Consider the following 18,654-nt stretch of genomic DNA (forward strand, 5'->3'; position numbering starts at 1 on the left):
GCCAAGACTTTACTGCAAAATGACATGTCTCGAGAAAAAACATATTGCAGTTAGCCACGACAGCCTTCACAATAGAACGCTTGTGACCACGACAGCCTTCACAATAGAACGCTTGTGACCACGACAGCCTTCACAATAGAACGCTTGTGACCACGACAGCCTTCACAATAGAACGCTTGTGACCACGACAGCCTTCACAATAGAACGCTTGTGACCACGACAGCCTTCACAATAGAACGCTTGTGACCACGACAGCCTTCACAATAGAACGCTTGTGACCACGACAGCCTTCACAATAGAACGCTTGTGACCACGACAGCCTTTATAATAGAACGCTTGTGACCACGACAGCCTTTACAATAGAACGCTTGTTACCACGACAGCCTTTACAATAGAACGCTTGTTACCACGACAGCGTTTACAATAGAACGCTTGTTACCGCACACATGAAAAAAAAACATCTTAAAGCAGAAATAGAATGAAACAGGCATTCTATTTTTGCTATATTATAGTGGCCACTATAGACATCGATCAAGTGCACAAGACTACATGTGTGCAACGATAATGTTCACTGAGTATAAAAAATGATAATCCGCCTCACTCACACGTGTTACTGTCAAGACAACAAAAACTATATCTTTGGGCTACACTGCACATTATTACATTGTACACTTTCTGCCCGTGGACATCTGTTCTACAATGTGTCAGCAAAAGTGAGAAAGAGGGAAAGTGTGTGGTGTTCCTTTCACCTCTATAGTGGCATCCATCTTAAACCAGGCCCGGCTCCAACTACACTTGATCCCACTTGTTTAACAAGCAACGCCTCATTTTCACCTAATTCTCTCATTCTGAAAATAAACCATATACTGTAGAGGGAAAAGATTAGTTAATAGACAGGTTAGTTCATTAGCTAGTTAACGTGTCACACAGATTGCCGGGGTCCAGTGAGCGACTAACGCGTTATAACTTGAAGAACGGCAAGGAGTCGTGTCTGATTAAACTACTAGCACACAGCGCGGTACATTCAGCTTGTCAACACATCTTACAAAAACAAGTAATGATGAAGTCAATCTCTCTTCACTTTGAGCCAGGAGAGATTGACATGCATGTCATTAATGTTAGCTCTCCGTGTACATTTAAGGGCCAGCTGTGCTGCCCTGTTCTGAGCCAACTGCAATTTTCACAAATCCTTCTTTGTGGTACCTGACCACACTACTGAACAGTAGTCCAGGTGCACCAAAACCAGGGCCTGTATGACCTGCCTTGTTAATAGTGCTGTTAAGAATGTAGAAACTAGGGCCTGTAGGACCTTCCTTGTTAATAGTGTTGTTAAGAAGGTAGAAACTAGGGCCTGTAGGACCTACCTTGTTGATAGTGTTGTTAAGAAGGTAGAAACTAGGGCCTGTAGGACCTGCCTTGTTGATAGTGCTGTTAAGAAGGCAGAAACTAGGGCCTGTAGGACCTGCCTTGTTAATAGTGTTGTTAAGAAGGTAGAAACTAGGGCCTGTAGGACCTGCCTTGTTGATAGTGCTGTTAAGAAGGTAGAAACTAGGGCCTGTAGGACCTGCCTTGTTGATAGTGTTGTTAAGAAGGTAGAAACTAGAGCCTGTAGGACCTGCCTTGTTAATAGTGTTGTTAAGAAGGTAGAAACTAGGGCCTGTAGGACCTGCCTTGTTGATAGTGCTGTTAAGAAGGTAGAAACTAGGGCCTGTAGGACCTGCCTTGTTGATAGTGCTGTTAAGAAGGTAGAAACCAGGGCCTGTAGGACCTGCCTTGTTGATAGTGCTGTTAAGAAGGTAGAAACTAGGGCCTGTAGGACCTGCCTTGTTGATAGTGCTGTTAAGAAGGTAGAAACCAGGGCCTGTAGGACCTGCCTTGTTGATAGTGCTGTTAAGAAGGCAGAGCAGCACTTTATAATGGACAGACTTCTCCCCATCTTAGCTACTGTTGTATCAATATGTTTTGACCATGACAGTTTATAATCCAGGGTTACTCCAAGCAGTTTAGTCACCAACTTGCTCAATTTCCACATGATTCAGTACGAGACATAGTTGAGGTTTAACGTTCAGTGAATGATTTGTCCCAAATACAATGCTTTGAGTTTTGGAAATATCTAGGAAGAACTTATTGGTATTCTTGTAATCGGACTGGGGTGTTTTTTCAGGACAAAAATAGAAACAGAATAGCGCTAAGCAATCCTAGAGGAAAACTCGGTTCAGGCTTGTTTTCCACCAGACACTGGGAGATGAATTCACCTTTCAGTAGGACTGAACAAGGCCAAATCTACACTGGACTTGCTTACCAAGAAGACAGTGAATGTTCCTGAGTGGCCGAGTTACAGTTTTGACTTAAATCTGGAAAATCTGTGGGAAAGACTTTCAAAATGGTTGTCTAGCAATGATCAACAACCAAATTGACAGAGCTTGAAGCTTTGAAAATAATAAATGGACAATTATTGTACAATCCAGGTGTGCAAAGCTCTTAGAGACTTACCCAGAATGACTCACAGCTGTAATCACTGACAAAGGTGATTCTAACATGTATTGACTCAGGGCCAAGGATATGATTACTTACGTAAATTAGATGTTTTGAATTTTCAATAATACATTTTTTTTAAATCATCAAAAAAATATGTTTCCACTTTGTCATTATGGGGTATTGTGTGTCGATGGGTGAGAAAAAAAGGGATTTAAACCATTTTGAATTCAGGCTGTAACACAAAATGTGTAATAAGTCAAGGGGTATGAATTCTTTATGAAGGTAACGTAACTCGATTTGATTGTGTATAACACCAAATAAACTATTTTGTTAGCAAGACGCAGTTGTCTTACTAGTTATGGGTACTTCTTCATGTAGGAACATGCCAAGAAGTTGCCTGGACACCTGATTTTGAATTGCATTTAATTCAACATCGTGCAGAAATGAGCATTTGAATCAGGAAAGTTTCCTCTCACCTCTGCATGCCAGAATGTTTAATTAAAATTATATTTTAATGTACTTTCCCAGTCGTCTGTGCTGTTGTTCGGTTGGAATGTGACAATAGATCCACAGAAAAGTAGAATTATTAAACTTTTCTAAGGGGAATTGGGTTCACATTTCTATCAACTGAAACACGCGCAGAACCATGTAAACAAGTGCACCATGCATCTCCCGCATGTACTTTAATATTGCGTGCGTGCTTCATGCAATAAAAGATCTGGAAACTACCAGTGGTTTGAAAAGTTGTCTTAATTATACTTTCCTGTGGGTATACTGTCTCACATGACCTACCGCACGGACAACCGGTAATGTATGAGAATTTTAAAAAATCAACATTATGGCTTGTAGAGGTCGTGTGAGGTTACTTTCCCCATTTAAAAGCTCATTTGTGCCCGACGTAGAATTCAATGGAATGCAACGTCGGGTTTCCAGCCAAGAAGCCACTGAGCAGCTTCCTGGAATTATGTATGTCTCCTCTCCCCCCTAGGTTAGGTAGCTAGTGTGGTGTTTTTAGGGGTAACAACGTACAATATTTCTTGATTTCACATTCTAAGTGCACGAAATAAGGAAGTCTACCTGGTTTGGTGTTTCCTCCTAACGCCATGTACAAGTAATATCCAACCACCTGAATCTATCGTTCCGTGGATCAGCGAGTCGGAACAGGTTGCTTCTCATTTCAGAAGGCCAGTGGCTCGTTTTACTCGCTGAAAGCAAAACTCAATTTGTGGGAAGACGCGCTAGTTAGTTAGTTAGTTAGCAGGATTAACTACCTAGCAAACTAGAACAGTAAATAATACATGTTTCATTCTCCTGGGAAAGACAACCAGTCAGACTCGACATACCTTGTCTTCAGGCTGTAATAATCCTTGTTTTGTCAAAGTAAGCAATTGTGGAGAGGGTATAATTCCATAAACTTTTCGTCTTATCTTTTCGCCTCGACTTCCCTGTGGACACTACACCGTCATCAGTTACGACACTTCTAGCAAGGTATCCGCACTAACTACACACTTTCTCCGCCTTGTTCCACTTTTCCCTGACGTTCCCGTCTGCGCTCGCTCCCGCTGTTGCCTATCTGCCAGTTTCGTCAGCCTCCAACGCTCAAAACAGTCCGCAACTATTTTTGAGGGAGGTGTTGGTAGACTGGCTCCACCTTGTGGCGCAAGGGAAGAGGGCTCCAAACACCTTCGGCGAGCAATGGTGAACTTTGAAAATGCTTCTATCGAGGTTACATACACCCCATTACAACTGAAATGTATGCTGCCCTACAAATGCAAAACGCAGTAACTACGAATTTGGTCAAATGTCTTTGGTCTGTTGTAATGGCCAGGTATTTTTATCGGATTAATGTGGTATTTAGTTTCCTGACACAAGAACAAGCCAGTTGATCAGAATATCTCATGGAGTAATCAGAAATTGCGGTCTGTCTAGAGTCTAGATTGAAGTCAGATTTTGCAGTAAAAGGAAAATGTAGTTGCTGCGTTTTGCCTTTGTAGGGCAGTATGGAGGCTTCCAAAATGGTTGGTAGGACTTGGTATACACATCAAGAAGTGAATTCAATAATCACTAAGAATTCTCAGTGGCAGGAGAAATATAACAAAGATGGTGTAATGCAACATTGGAAAAAGGTTTTATGCTGGTAAAGTTAATTTGTATCACTTTTGAACACTAGTCAATATCAGCCTCAATAGATCTCTTCCAACATCTATGGGGGTGCAGGGTAGGGCATTGCCCTCATAAACTTCCATGTTGCCCACCCAAATGATTATGCTTGAGCCATATTAAAATGTAAAAAATGCAGGATATTAGCTCAGAAACAGCCAAACAAACATCTGTACAATAAGAACGCTTGAAGGAGACTGAACGGGTTGAGCACAGAATGAGAATGACACCAGATGTGTTTTTCTCATAATGATTTAATCACACATACATGCAGTCAATCCAAAAAGGTGACATCCTCATTAACCTTTAACCTCCCCTCCTCCTCCAATCAGAGCGCTGCGATTGTGGCCCAGTTCTCTATGGTTCCATCCCAAATGGAACCCTATTCCCTATGTACAAAGTAGTGCCCTACATAGGAAATAGCATGCGATTTGGGACAGACCCTAGGAATGATCCAGAACCTTTGTCCTTATCTGTAAATTAGAAATTGTTGAGTAACTATTACACAGTAATAAAAGTGGCTACGCTTTTCTTTAGAATCAATGCAAACAAATTAATTTGGTTGGTAAACGCCATGGACAAATGGCTGTTACTGTGCTTCTTGTTCTAGACTTTTCTATTTAATATCCATTAAATCCATATCAGTAGAACCCTGGGCAGGTAAGGATAAGGTACTAAGCACTTCGAAGACCATGTTGCAAAGTGTTTACTGTTCTAAAAGTTAGAAAGAGGGAAACGTGATAGACGGAAAGCATTGTCCTGTCATAGGTATAGCCTACCTACCTCTCCCTACCTACCTCTCCCTAACTAGCCTCTCCCTACCTACCTCTCCCTACCTACCTCTCCCTACCTACCTCTCCCTAACTAGCCTCTCCCTAACTAGCCTCTCCCTAACTAGCCTCTCCCTACCTACCTCTCCCTACCTACCTCTCCCTAACTAGCCTCTCCCTAACTAGCCTCTCCCTACCTACCTCTCCCTACCTACCTCTCCCTAACTAGCCTCTCCCTAACTAGCCTCTCCCTAACTACCTCTCCCTACCTACCTCTCCCTACCTACCTCTCCCTAACTAGCCTCTCCCTAACTAGCCTCTCCCTAACTAGCCTCTCCCTACCTACCTCTCCTACCTACCTCTCCCTACCTGCCTCTCCCTACCTACCTCTCCCTAACTACCTCTCCCTAACTAGCCTCTCCCTAACTAGCCTCTCCCTAACTACCTCTCCCTAACTAGCCTCTCCCTAACTAGCCTCTCCCAAACTAGCCTCTCCCTAACTAGCCTCTCCCTAACTACCTCTCCCTAACTAGCCTCTCCCTAACTAGCCTCTCCCTAACTACCTCTCCCTAACTAGCCTCTCCCTAACTAGCCTCTCCCAAACTAGCCTCTCCCTAACTAGCCTCTCCCTAACTAGCCTCTCCCTAACTAGCCTCTCCCTAACTAGCCTCTCCCTAACTAGCCTCTAATAACAGCAAATAGACCACTATGCCAATCATGTAAACAAAGTGACATATATTTATCAGACTGTTGAAAATGCTTTACACTTCCCCCCATAAGTGACCACAGGTATGAAGTGTTTAAAGGGAACCTCATGTTAGGTTGACATTAAAGAGCAGGTGTATGTGGAGAAGAGTTCTGAAGTGCTGTCAATTTGTATGTATAATCGTTCCAAGACAACAAAAGTTAATTTCATAAACACCATCATGGCTAAAGACTATTAAAAAGATTCAACCCTGGTCACACCGAACAATATATTGTTGATATACAGTATAATCATATTGGACTCACAAGATGTCGGTGGTTTGATTCATGCTGAGCTACAATCACAGTAATGTTTTTGCAAATGTTTCAAAATTTACACCAGGACATAAAATCAAGAGAAAACATTTGACTCTCATATATAAGGGGATTCAGGGTGGCCTAGTGGTTTGAGCGTTGGACTAGTAACCGGAGCTGACAAGGTACAAATCTGTCGTTCTGCCCCTGAACAGGCAGTTAACCCACTGTTCCCAGGCCGTCATTGAAAATAAGAATTTGTTCTTAACTGACTTGCCTGGTTAAATAAAGGTAAAATAAAAAATAAAATAAAAAATTCAGGAAGATATTTAAAAAATGAAAGAGAAGACGTGTCAAATCTATCTGTATAGTCCTTGGTTCCTGACTAGATATTTGATGAATAACCCATATTCTTTAGGATAGGCTGAGTATGAAAGCCCACTATATAGGGAATAGGCTGGTATTTCACACGAAGCCCTAGTTTACCAGCAGACTAAACCAAACTATGTTCCCCACCCGCTCCAGGGTGACGTTTTCCCTGGGTACAGATCTAGAATCAGCTTCCCCTCCCCCAATCCTGACCTTTACCATCAGTGGGGGAAATATAAAACTGCATACCCTATTCTCCTTCCTAACCCAAGGCCCCGCTCATCTGACTGGCTGATCAGTGGCAAAGGTGGGCCAATCAAACACTGCCATCCCAACCAACCAATCCAGATCCAATTTACAGACAGATACAGTACAGCAATCCACAGCAATCTACTGATAAATAGTAAGTAACTGTTAGCCTTAGAGCTGACTCTATGGGTAGTAACTGTTATAGAGCTGACTCTATGGGTAATAACTGTTAGCTTTAGAGCTGACTCTATGGGTAGTAACTGTTAGCCTTAGAGCTGACTCTATGGGTAGTAACTGTTAGCCTTAGAGCTGACTCTATGGGTAATAACTGTTATAGAGCGGACTCTATGGGTAGTAACTGTTAGCCTTAGAGCTGACTCTATGGGTAGTAACTGTTAGCATTAGAGCTGACTCTATGGGTAGTAACTGTTAGCCTTAGAGCTGACTCTATGGGTAGTAACTGTTAGCCTTAGAGCTGACTCTATGGGTAATAACTGTTATAGAGCGGACTCTATGGGTAGTAACTGTTATAGAGCTGACTCTATGGGTAGTAACTGTTATAGAGCTGACTCTATGGGTAGTAACTGTTAGCCTTAGAGCTGACCCTATGGGTAGTAACTGTTATAGAGCTGACTCTATGGGTAGTAACTGTTAGAGCTGACTCTATGGGTAGTAACTGTTATAGAGCTGACTCTATGGGTAGTAACTGTTATAGAGCTGACTCTATGGGTAGTAACTGTTATAGAGCTGACTCTATGGGTAGTAACTGTTAGCATTAGAGCTGACTCTATGGGTAGTAACTGTTAGCCTGAGAGCTGACTATATGGGTAGTAACTGTTAGCCTTAGAGCTGACTCTATGGGTAGTAACTGTTATAGAGCTGACTCTATGGGTAGTAACTGTTATAGAGCTGACTCTATGGGTAGTAACTGTTAGCTTTAGAGCTGACTCTATGGGTAGTAACTGTTAGCCTTAGAGCTGACTCTATGGGTAATAACTGTTAGCTTTAGAGCTGACTCTATGGGTAGTAACTGTTAGCCTTAGAGCTGACTCTATGGGTAGTAACTGTTAGCCTCAGAGCTGACTCTATGGGTAGTACTGTTATAGAGCTGACTCTATGGGTAGTAGTGTTATAGAGCTGACTCTATGGGTAGTAACTGTTATAGAGCTGACTCTATGGGTAGTAACTGTTAGCATTAGAGCTGACTCTATGGGTAGTAACTGTTATAGAGCTGACTCTATGGGTAGTAACTGTTAGCATTAGAGCTGACTCTATGGGTAATAACTGTTAGCCTTAGAGCTGACTCTATGGGTAGTAACTGTTAGCCTTAGAGCTGACTCTATGGGTAGTAACTGTTAGCCTTAGAGCTGACTCTATGGGTAGTAACTGTTAGCCTTAGAGCTGACTCTATGGGTAGTAACTGTTAGCCTTAGAGCTGACTCTATGGGTAGTAACTGTTAGCCTTAGAGCTGACTCTATGGGTAGTAACTGTTAGCATTAGAGCTGACTCTATGGGTAGTAACTGTTAGCCTTAGAGCTGACTCTATGGGTAGTAACTGTTAGCCTTAGAGCTGACTCTATGGGTAATAACTGTTATAGAGCGGACTCTATGGGTAGTAACTGTTATAGAGCTGACTCTATGGGTAGTAACTGTTATAGAGCTGACTCTATGGGTAGTAACTGTTAGCCTTAGAGCTGACCCTATGGGTAGTAACTGTTATAGAGCTGACTCTATGGGTAGTAACTGTTAGAGCTGACTCTATGGGTAGTAACTGTTATAGAGCTGACTCTATGGGTAGTAACTGTTATAGAGCTGACTCTATGGGTAGTAACTGTTATAGAGCTGACTCTATGGGTAGTAACTGTTAGCATTAGAGCTGACTCTATGGGTAGTAACTGTTAGCCTGAGAGCTGACTATATGGGTAGTAACTGTTAGCCTTAGAGCTGACTCTATGGGTAGTAACTGTTATAGAGCTGACTCTATGGGTAGTAACTGTTATAGAGCTGACTCTATGGGTAGTAACTGTTAGCTTTAGAGCTGACTCTATGGGTAGTAACTGTTAGCCTTAGAGCTGACTCTATGGGTAATAACTGTTAGCTTTAGAGCTGACTCTATGGGTAGTAACTGTTAGCCTTAGAGCTGACTCTATGGGTAGTAACTGTTAGCCTCAGAGCTGACTCTATGGGTAGTACTGTTATAGAGCTGACTCTATGGGTAGTAGTGTTATAGAGCTGACTCTATGGGTAGTAACTGTTATAGAGCTGACTCTATGGGTAGTAACTGTTAGCATTAGAGCTGACTCTATGGGTAGTAACTGTTATAGAGCTGACTCTATGGGTAGTAACTGTTGGCATTAGAGCTGACTCTATGGGTAATAACTGTTAGCCTTAGAGCTGACTCTATGGGTAGTAACTGTTAGCCTTAGAGCTGACTCTATGGGTAGTAACTGTTAGCCTTAGAGCTGACTCTATGGGTAGTAACTGTTAGCCTTAGAGCTGACTCTATGGGTAGTAACTGTTAGCATTAGAGCTGACTCTATGGGTACTGTTAGCCTTAGAGCTGACTCTATGGGTAGTAACTGTTAGCATTAGAGCTGACTCTATGGGTAGTAACTGTTAGCCTTAGAGCTGACTCTATGGGTAGTAACTGTTAGCCTTAGAGCTGACTCTATGGGTAGTAACTGTTAGCCTTAGAGCTGACTCTATGGGTAGTAACTGTTAGCCTTAGAGCTGACTCTATGGGTAGTAACTGTTAGCCTTAGAGCTGACTCTATGGGTAGTAACTGTTAGCTTTAGAGTAACAGATAATTTAAAAACATATATTTTTGGAAAAGTCTCATTCTCAATATAAGGCTCTGGGAAAAGTATTGATTCAAACAAAATGGATGGATAAAATATAGCAGTATCCAATAGCATAGTTGATTAACTTTGTTTAATCCACTTCACATGACAGGGAGGGCACCACATGTGAGCCCCTTGATAACAATAAGATACTAGAAACAGAAAATGAAAAACAGCAACCAGCCAATATCCTTGGTTTGTTTAGAGAGGAGGTCAGGGCAAAGGTGATGAATTGATCAGAAGACCTAGCTAGGACAGGACAAGCATGTGTGGGCCATCTATCTCAGTGGACCAGTAGTCTATGCATGTGCTCCTATGTGCAGATAGATAAATAACAACCCCGCATTTAAAACCGATAAAAACAGCACATTAAAATTGACTAAATAGGTTGTGGTAAGGTATAGGTAGTGTCCCAAATATAACCATATTCCTTATATAGTGCACTACTTTTAACCAGAGCCCTATTGGTCCTGTTGAAAAGAAGTGCACTATATCAGGGAAAGGGTGTCGTTTGGGACGCAGACATGACAGCGCGCTCCTGATCGGACTCCTCTTTCCTTCTCACATCCGTTTCATGTAGCAACCTCACCCGCCTGTCGCTTTGTTTCCCTTACTCTAAAAAACAATGGCCACCACAGGTTTTCTGTCATGAAATAGATCCACACTGTCGTCCCACCTCTTGGCATTTCAAATCCAAACACCTCGTCAGGAAGCAGTGCCATGTTACACCTGTACAACAGGACAGTAGTGCTCGATGGCCATCTATTCGGACCTTTAAAGAAGCTTGTAAAATCTATTCAGAGAAAGAAGTGTTGTACAACCAGGAGGACAATAAGGAAATGTGTTGTACAAGAGATTAGTGAAATAACATCTGTGTTATCAAATCATCTTTTTTTTTTTTTCTTTCTTTTCCCCCAGTCGCTTTTCATGTTTTCCTCTCACCTCTTCTGAAATCCTGGCTACAGTACTTGGCACAGTGCAGACTAAACCTTAAGACACAGATGACAACAAACTGTGCAACGAAACAAAGCTACACATTCAAGTCACATGTCGTTCATAACACCAAGACTCTGTGGTTGGTGGATGTCGTGTTGTTTTGTATATTCAATTCATTTCTGTAGTTGTTGTTCATGTTTGTTTCAGAGAGAAGAAACATGAGGGTAGGTGGATCTGTACAGGCAATGAATATTTATATATTTATATTAAAACTCCTCCCTCACTCTAATATATACCCTGCAAGGAGCCAATGGCTGTAATGGGATGACAGGTTGTCAGGGTGATATCCTTCTGCTTCTTCTGTGGTCACGCCCCATCCTGTCCTCAGCTGCTTCAGAGGCGAGAGGAGGAGAGGAACATGCCGTGGGGAGAAGAGAAAGAGAGGAGAAGTGGGGGAGAGATAGAGGGGGAGGTGAGAAGAGGGAATATGGGGAGGAGAGGGAGAGAAGGCTATTAGTGGACTTTACCAAGAGATTATTAACACAAACTCTTACTGGCATCTTCCTAGGGTGATGTACATGTGGTAATGTGATCAGCGCGGGTGAGTAAAAAACAAGCACGACTCTTCCTAGGGTGATGTACATGTGGTAATGTGAGTAAAAAACAAGCACGACTCTTCCTAGGGTGATGTACATGTGGTAATGTGATCAGCGGGGTGAGTAAAAAACAAGCACGACTCTTCCTAGGGTGATGTACATGTGGTAATGTGAGTAAAAAACAAGCACGACTCTTCCTAGGGTGATGTACATGTGGTAATGTGAGTAAAAAACAAGCACGACTCTTCCTAGGGTGATGTACATGTGGTAATGTGATCAGCGCGGGTGAGTAAAAAACAAGCACGACTCTTCCTAGGGTGATGTACATGTGGTAATGTGAGTAAAAAACAAGCACGACTCTTCCTAGGGTGATGTACATGTGGTAATGTGAGTAAAAAACAACACGACTCTTATCACTACAGGATCCTTGCTATGTCCTCCAGAAAAGTCCAGGCCTTTCAACCACACAGCCGTTTTCTTCAAAGCTTTACTACTTCTAAGCTCCCAAGCTCTGTGCAGCAGGTTAGCTGTCACTCACACCAGCCTCGCCCATTAAAAGAGTAGTTCACCCAAATTGCTAACTGACATGTGTCCTCACCCGGTAAGCAGTCTGTGGATAAGGTAAGACAGCAAACCCATGCTTTGCTTTTGTTATGTGTTATGGCTACCATGCCGGCAGTGACCTGTCTGTGTCCTCGTTGTATCAGTTCCTGTCTCTACTCTAGACCCTGACCTCTGACCTGGCCTCAGCAGTCGGAGACCAGACTCTCCCTCTGTTCCTCATATTCTACAGTATATTATCCTCATTGAGGCAGTGGTCTCAGTCACTTCTGGTCTGGCTTCACGCCTCCTCCTCCCCTGATGGCCACGGTCTGGCTGTTCTGATAGAAACCCCCTCCGCTGCGGTTCACATTGGGGTGGGTGGGGGATGCCACTGGGGGCTGGCCAGGACGAATGGGTTTGGCTGTAGAGGGGGTGGAGGGAGGAACACAAGAGTTTAGGAACGGCATCCATTCATATACTGAATAACAATTTGTTTTAAAAGACGCACTACATTATGGGAGGTGTGTGTGTCTCTGCTCACCGATCTGAGCGGAGTGGCCCCTCCTGGCCATGTTCTTGGCCCTGACGGCCTCTTTGATGCGGTCCACCTCCTGCTGGTAGCGTTTGCGGTCGCGTGCGGCGTTCTCTTTGGCCTCCTTCAGCGCCGACTCCAGGGCCTTGACCCGCTCCGCCGTAGCACGCAGACGCTTCTCCAGTTTAGGAAGCTCACAGCGCAGGTCTGCATTATCACGCACCAGCTGAGAAAAGGAGGGAGATCACAACAAGTTAGTGATCTCCAAAAGCACTAGAAGCGTAGCCTGACTGCCAGTCTGTTAGTATTAGCATGTCAACTCCTCATCACTCACAGTCATGTTTGGCTTCACAAGGACAGCAATGGAGTTGGCAACAGCACGAACAGATCTGGGACCAGGCTATGTGGGGGAGGGTGATCTGGGACCAGGCTGTGGGGGGTGTTGATCTGGGACCAGGCTGTGGGGGGGGGTGTTAATCTGGGACCAGGCTATGGGGGGGGGTGGGGTGTTGATCTGGGACCAGGCTATGGGGGGGGTGTTGATCTGGGACCAGGCTATGGGGGGGGGGGGGTGTTGATCTGGGACCAGGTTCCAAGAAGCAGTATGATTTCAGTGTATTTGGGTCTGTTTGTTGGGTTCATAAGGCGAGTTGATTACATACCTGTTGTACAGTACAGAGTACATACCTGTTGTACAGTACAGTACAGAGTACATACCTGTTTGTACAGTAGAGTACATACCTGTTTGTACAGTAGAGTACATACCTGTTTGTACAGTAGAGTACATACCTGTTTGTGAACCTTGGTAAGCTGCTCCAGGTTGTTCTCCAGAAAGGAGATCTTCTGTTTCTGAGCTGCGCTGCCTCCTGTGTCATCAGAGTCCATCTCAGCACTCTTCTTCACTCGGGTAGCCAGGTCCTGGACAAACAGCTTCCTCAGGTTGTGCAGGGTCTGGAGCTCCTTGGCCTGGGAAGGGGGACAAAGAGAGAGAAGAGGTTTAAAGCTATTACCATGGGAGCGATCCGTTGTTGGATATATCAAAGGAAGCGATTGTCCATTAAAAAACACACAAACAGTCTTGTCTTTTTACGTATGCAATTGGTCTGAAAATAGTTGATTTGAGTAGTACTGTTGATGGACAAAAACGGACAATGTACAGTAGGTCATTTAGGATTTCATCCGTGTTCATGTGCCTGAGTGTGGCTGCAGTGGAAGGAGAAAGCAGGTGCTGTTATAGACATCTACTCACCACAGTCTCCTCTAGTCCCTTCAGGTCCTGTCTGGCCTGCTCTCTCCTGTCCTGCATCACCCTGTACAACACAGCACACAGAGCCATTAGCCACAGCTTGACTGTAGTGATATTGGACAGGTCATAGTGCTAAACAAAGCTAACCAGAAGTGACACGTCTATAGTAAGCATGTTAGGTGGGCCCTAGTGAACAACATCATTGTATATGGTGTTGCAGGTAGCCTAGTGGTTAGAGCGTTGGGTCAGTATCCGAAAGGTTGCTGGATTGAATCTCCGAGCTGACAAGGTAAAAATCTGTCGTTCTGCCCCTGAACAAGGCAGTTAACCCACCGTTCCCCGGTAAGCCGTCATTGAAAATAAGAAATTGTTCTTAACTCACTTGCCTAGTTAAATAAAGGTTAAATAATACAGAATCAAATGTTCATACGCCACAGTACTTTAACGATGCCGTCTGTAGGTGTTGGTAACGTACGTGAGCTCGTGCAGCTTCCGGCTCTTCTCCTGGTCAGTGGACTTGAGTTTGTCGTGTTCCACCCTGAGGCGCTCCTGTTCCAGCATGATCTTCTGGTTCAGACTGGAGGAGAACAACAACGCGGTGAGCCCAGCGTAGGACAACACCGTTATCTCCTTACGGCAAACGATTCCCTGTATAGTGCACTACTACCCTCACTGTGGTCAAAGGTAATACACTGTAATGACAATACGGTGACATTTAGTATGTGACCATAACAGTTAACAGTAGACAGTGTGTGTGTGTGTGTGTGTGTGTGTGTGTGTGTGTGTGTGTGTGTGTGTGTGTGTGTGTGTGTGTGTGTGTGTGCCTGTGTCTGCGTGTGTGTGCCTGTGTCTGCGTGTGTGTGTGTCTGTGTCTGCGTGTGTGTGTGCGTGTGTGCCTGTGTGTGTGTGCGTGTGTGCCTGTGTGTGTGTGCGTGTGTGCCTGTGTGTGTGTGTGTGTGTGTGTGTCTGTGTCTGCGTGTCTGTGTCTGTGTCTGCGTGTGTGTGTGTGTGTGTGTGTGTTTTACGTGTGTGCCTGTGTGTGTGTGTGTGTGTGTGTGTGTGTGTCTGTGCCTGTGTCTGTGTGTGTGTGTCTGCATGTGTGTGTGTCTGTGTGTGTATGTGTCTGTGTCTGCGTGTGTGTGTGTGCGTGTGTGCCTGTGTGTGTGTGCGTGTGTGCCTGTGTGTGTGTGCGTGTGTGCCTGTGTGTGTGTGCGTGTGTGTGTGCGTGTGTGTGCGTGTGTGCCTGTGTGTGTGTGCGTGTGTGCCTGTGTGTGTGTGCGTGTGTGCCTGTGTGTGTGTGCCTGTGTGTGTGTGTGTGTGTGTGTGTGTGTGTGTCTGTGCCTGTGTCTGTGTGCCTGTGTGTCTGTGCCTGTGTGTGTGTGCCTGTGTGTGTGTGTGTGTCTGTGTGTGTGTGTCTGTGTCTGTGTCTGTGCCTGTGTGTGTGTGCCTGTGCGTGTGTGTGTGTCTGTGTGTGTGTGTCTGTGTGTGTGTGTCTGTGCCTGTGTCTGTGTGTGTGTGTGTGTGTGTGTGTGTGTGTGTGTGTGTGTGTGTGTGTGTGTGTGTGTGTGTGTGTGTCTGTGTGTGTGTGTGTGTGTGTGTCTGTGCCTGTGTCTGTGTGTGTGTGTGTGTCTGTGTGTGTGTGCCTGTGTGTGTGTGTCTGTGTGTGCCTGTGTGTGTGTGTGTGTCTGTGTCTGTGTGTGTGTGTCTGTGTCTCTTACTCCTGCAGTTCAGTCATGAGGTGTTCCTTCCTGTCCAGTTCATCTCTCAGGCTGCTGATCTGTTTCTGATGGGCCTCACGGTGACCAGCGATCTGCTGCTCCACAGCCTCCTGGGGATGGCACACACAGGTCAATAGGTCAACAATCATCTGGATAACTGAAACAACAGCTCCAGCTCCTGACGCCACGAACGGCGGAAAGGAAAGTCAGACTGCTCCAAACTGTAATTTAAATACAATCGATGATACTTAGACATCCCACGTCTCCCCTATATATATATATATATATATATATATATATATAAACCATAACATATGATCATAGTAGGCAGTTCTATAGTATGAACAGGGTGACATACCTTGACCTCATTAGCAGATTGGATTTCGTTCTCCTTCTCCATGGCTGTGACTTTCTCTGCAAAAACAAAAACATTTGACCTTTGTCACTAGCTGGCACTATTTGTTCTAAATCTGTTTTAGAGACGTTTATAAGGAATTTATTATATTATGTGTCATCGTTGCATACAGAGCAGCAGGGTGTGTTACAGAGCAGCTGGGTGTGTTACAGAGCAGCTGGGTGTGTTACAGAGCAGCAGGGTGTGTTACAGAGCAGCTGGGTGTGTTACAGAGCAGCAGGGTGTGTTACAGAGTAGCAGGGTGTGTTACAGCAGCAGGGTGTGTTACAGAGTAGCAGGGTGTGTTACAGCAGCAGGGTGTGTTACAGAGCAGCTGGGTGTGTTACAGAGCAGCAGGGTGTGTTACAGAGCAGCAGGGTGTGTTACAGAGCAGCAGGGTGTGTTACAGAGCAGCAGGGTGTGTTACAGCAGCTGGGTGTGTTACAGAGCAGCAGGGTGTGTTACAGAGCAGCAGGGTGTGTTACAGAGCAGCAGGGTGTGTTACAGAGCAGCAGGGTGTGTTACAGCAGCAGGGTGTGTTACAGAGCAGCAGGGTGTGTTACAGCAGCTGGGTGTGTTACAGAGCAGCTGGGTGTGTTACAGAGCAGCAGCGTGTGTTACAGCAGCTGGGTGTGTTACAGAGCAGCAGGGTGTGTTACAGAGCAGCTGGGTGTGTTACAGAGCAGCAGGGTGTGTTACAGAGCAGCTGGGTGTGTTACAGAGCAGCAGGGTGTGTTACAGAGCAGCAGGGTGTGTTACAGAGCAGCAGGGTGTGTTACAGAGCAGCAGGGTGTGTTACAGCAGCAGGGTGTGTTACAGAGCAGCAGGGTGTGTTACAGCAGCAGGGTGTGTTACAGAGCAGCAGGGTGTGTTACAGCAGCAGGGTGTGTTACAGAGCAGCTGGGTGTGTTACAGAGCAGCAGGGTGTGTTACAGAGCAGCAGGGTGTGTTACAGAGCAGCAGGGTGTGTCTGTTACAGAGGCTGGGTGTGTGTTACAGTGGCTGTGGGTGTGTTACAGTGGCTGTGGGTGTGTTACAGCAGCTGGGGGTGTCTGCTACAGCAGCTGGGGGTGTGTTACAGCAGCTGGGGGTGTGTTACAGCAGCTGGGGGTGTCTGTTACAGCAGCTGGGGGTGTCTGTTACAGCAGCTGGGGGTGTGTTACAGCATCTGGGGGTGTGTTACAGCAGCTGGGGGTGTGTTACAGCGGCTGGGGGTGTGTTACAGCGGCTGGGGGTGTGTTACAGCAGCTGGGGGCGGGTGTTACAGCGGCTGGGGGTGTGTTACAGCGCTGGGGGGTGTGTTACAGCGGCTGGGGGTGTGTTACAGCATCTGGGGGTGTGTTACAGCATCTGGGGGTGTGTTACAGCGGCTGGGGGTGTGTTACAGAGGCAGGGGGGAGGGGGTTGTTACAGCAGCTAGGGGCGGGTGTTACAGCGGCTGGGGTGTGTTACAGCAGCTGGGGGGGGGGTTACAGCGGCTGGGGGTGTGTTACAGCGGCCGGGGGTGTGTTACAGCGGCCGGGGGTGTGTTACAGCGGCCGGGGGTGTGTTACAGCGGCCGGGGGTGTGTTACAGCAGATGGGGGTGTGTTACAGCAGATGGGGGTGTGTTACAGCAGCTGGGGGGGTGTTACAGCAGATGGGGGGTGTTACAGCAGATGGGGGTGTGTTACAGCAGCTGGGGGGGGGGGTGTTACCCTGGGCACTGATCTTGACCAGTTCCTCATTCAGAGAGTCAACGTTCTCCTCCAGCTGTCTCTTCTTCTGCTCCACGTTCTGAAGGTACTCTGTCAGAGACTTGATCTTAGCCTCGTGCTGCAGGGGGAGATGGAGATTACTACAACATTACTACATTTCATTATTATGTTACTACATTACTATATTACCACATATTAGAACTATATTAATATATTATTACTACATTACTATATTATATTACTACATTACTATATTATTACATTACTATATATTATTACTATATTAATATATTATTACCACATTACTATATTATATTATTACATTATTATATTGTATTACTGCATTATTATATTACTACATTATTATATTACTACATTATTGTATTATATTACTATATTATATTACTACATTATTATATTACTACATTATTATATTACTACATTATTGTATTATATTACTATATTATATTACTACATTACTATATTATATTACTACATTACATTACTACATTATATTACTACATTGTATTATATTACTATATTATATTACTTACATTACTATATTATATTACTTACATTAGTATATTATATTACTACATTATATTACTACATTATATTATTATATTATTACATTAAATTACTACATTTCATTATTATATTACTACAATATATTATTACATTATATTATTATATTACTACATTACTATATTATATTACTACATTATTGTATTATATTACTATATTATATTACTACATTGCTATATTATATTACTACATTATTGTATTATATTACTATATTACTGCATTACTATATTATATTATTACATTATATTATTATATTACTACATTATTATATTACTACATTATTGTATTATATTACTATATTACTGTATTACTATATTATATTACTACATTACATTATTATATTACTACAATATATTATTACATTATATTATTATATTACTGCATTTTATTATTATATTACTACATCACTATATTATATCGCTACATTTTATTATATAATTATATTACTACATTTTATTATTATATTACTACATTTTACTATTATATTACGACATTATATTATTATATTACTACATTATTATATTACTACATTATTGTATTA

At 43.9% G+C, this 18,654-nt stretch overlaps 2 protein-coding genes and 1 long non-coding RNA gene across 17 annotated transcripts in view; all 3 read right to left on the bottom strand.

Annotated features, from left to right (window-relative positions):
* The window catches only part of LOC135509736 (rho GTPase-activating protein 12-like), a 128,409-nt gene extending 124,364 nt beyond the window's left edge, over nt 1-4,045 (bottom strand). For 5 of the 11 annotated variants that reach the window (XM_064930677.1, XM_064930658.1, XM_064930683.1 and 2 more), the window contains exon 1: nt 3,822-4,044. The gene's annotated coding sequence lies outside the window, so the exon portion shown is untranslated. Of the gene's footprint in view, nt 1-3,555; nt 3,786-3,821 lie in introns of those variants that run through there. The other 6 variants (XM_064930696.1, XM_064930695.1, XM_064930690.1 and 3 more) reach the window with 3 other exon arrangements.
* Nucleotides 4,046-4,874: 829 nt separating this feature from the next.
* On the bottom strand, nt 4,875-7,370 carry LOC135509819 (uncharacterized). 4 transcript variants are annotated; one of them, XR_010450993.1, is made up of 4 exons: nt 5,810-7,370; nt 5,692-5,740; nt 5,489-5,532; nt 4,875-5,417 (listed from the first exon to the last, which is right to left on the bottom strand). It is a non-coding gene; the product is annotated as an uncharacterized LOC135509819 (long non-coding RNA). The 4 variants fall into 4 exon arrangements; XR_010450992.1 differs by having other exon boundaries at nt 5,692-5,754; XR_010450995.1 differs by having other exon boundaries at nt 4,875-5,450; nt 5,493-5,532; nt 5,796-7,370.
* Nucleotides 7,371-9,944: 2,574 nt separating this feature from the next.
* Nucleotides 9,945-18,654, bottom strand: part of LOC135509845 (kinesin-1 heavy chain) — a 40,036-nt gene continuing 31,326 nt past the window's right edge. The window contains exons 17-25 of one of the 2 annotated variants that reach the window (XM_064930699.1): nt 17,529-17,646; nt 15,797-15,852; nt 15,439-15,548; nt 14,196-14,297; nt 13,724-13,784; nt 13,264-13,440; nt 12,484-12,700; nt 12,228-12,363; nt 9,945-11,191 (exon numbers count right to left, since the gene is read on the bottom strand). In XM_064930699.1, coding sequence (XP_064786771.1) covers nt 11,188-11,191; nt 12,228-12,363; nt 12,484-12,700; nt 13,264-13,440; nt 13,724-13,784; nt 14,196-14,297; nt 15,439-15,548; nt 15,797-15,852; nt 17,529-17,646 — 981 coding nt within the window. In that variant the 3' untranslated portion in view covers nt 9,945-11,187. Of the gene's footprint in view, nt 11,195-12,227; nt 12,364-12,483; nt 12,701-13,263; nt 13,441-13,723; nt 13,785-14,195; nt 14,298-15,438; nt 15,549-15,796; nt 15,853-17,528; nt 17,647-18,654 lie in introns of both variants that reach the window. The other variant, XM_064930698.1, reaches the window with a different exon arrangement.

The sequence above is a fragment of the Oncorhynchus masou genome, chromosome 3 (genome assembly GCF_036934945.1).
Source record: "Oncorhynchus masou masou isolate Uvic2021 chromosome 3, UVic_Omas_1.1, whole genome shotgun sequence".
NCBI lineage: Eukaryota > Metazoa > Chordata > Actinopteri > Salmoniformes > Salmonidae > Oncorhynchus > Oncorhynchus masou.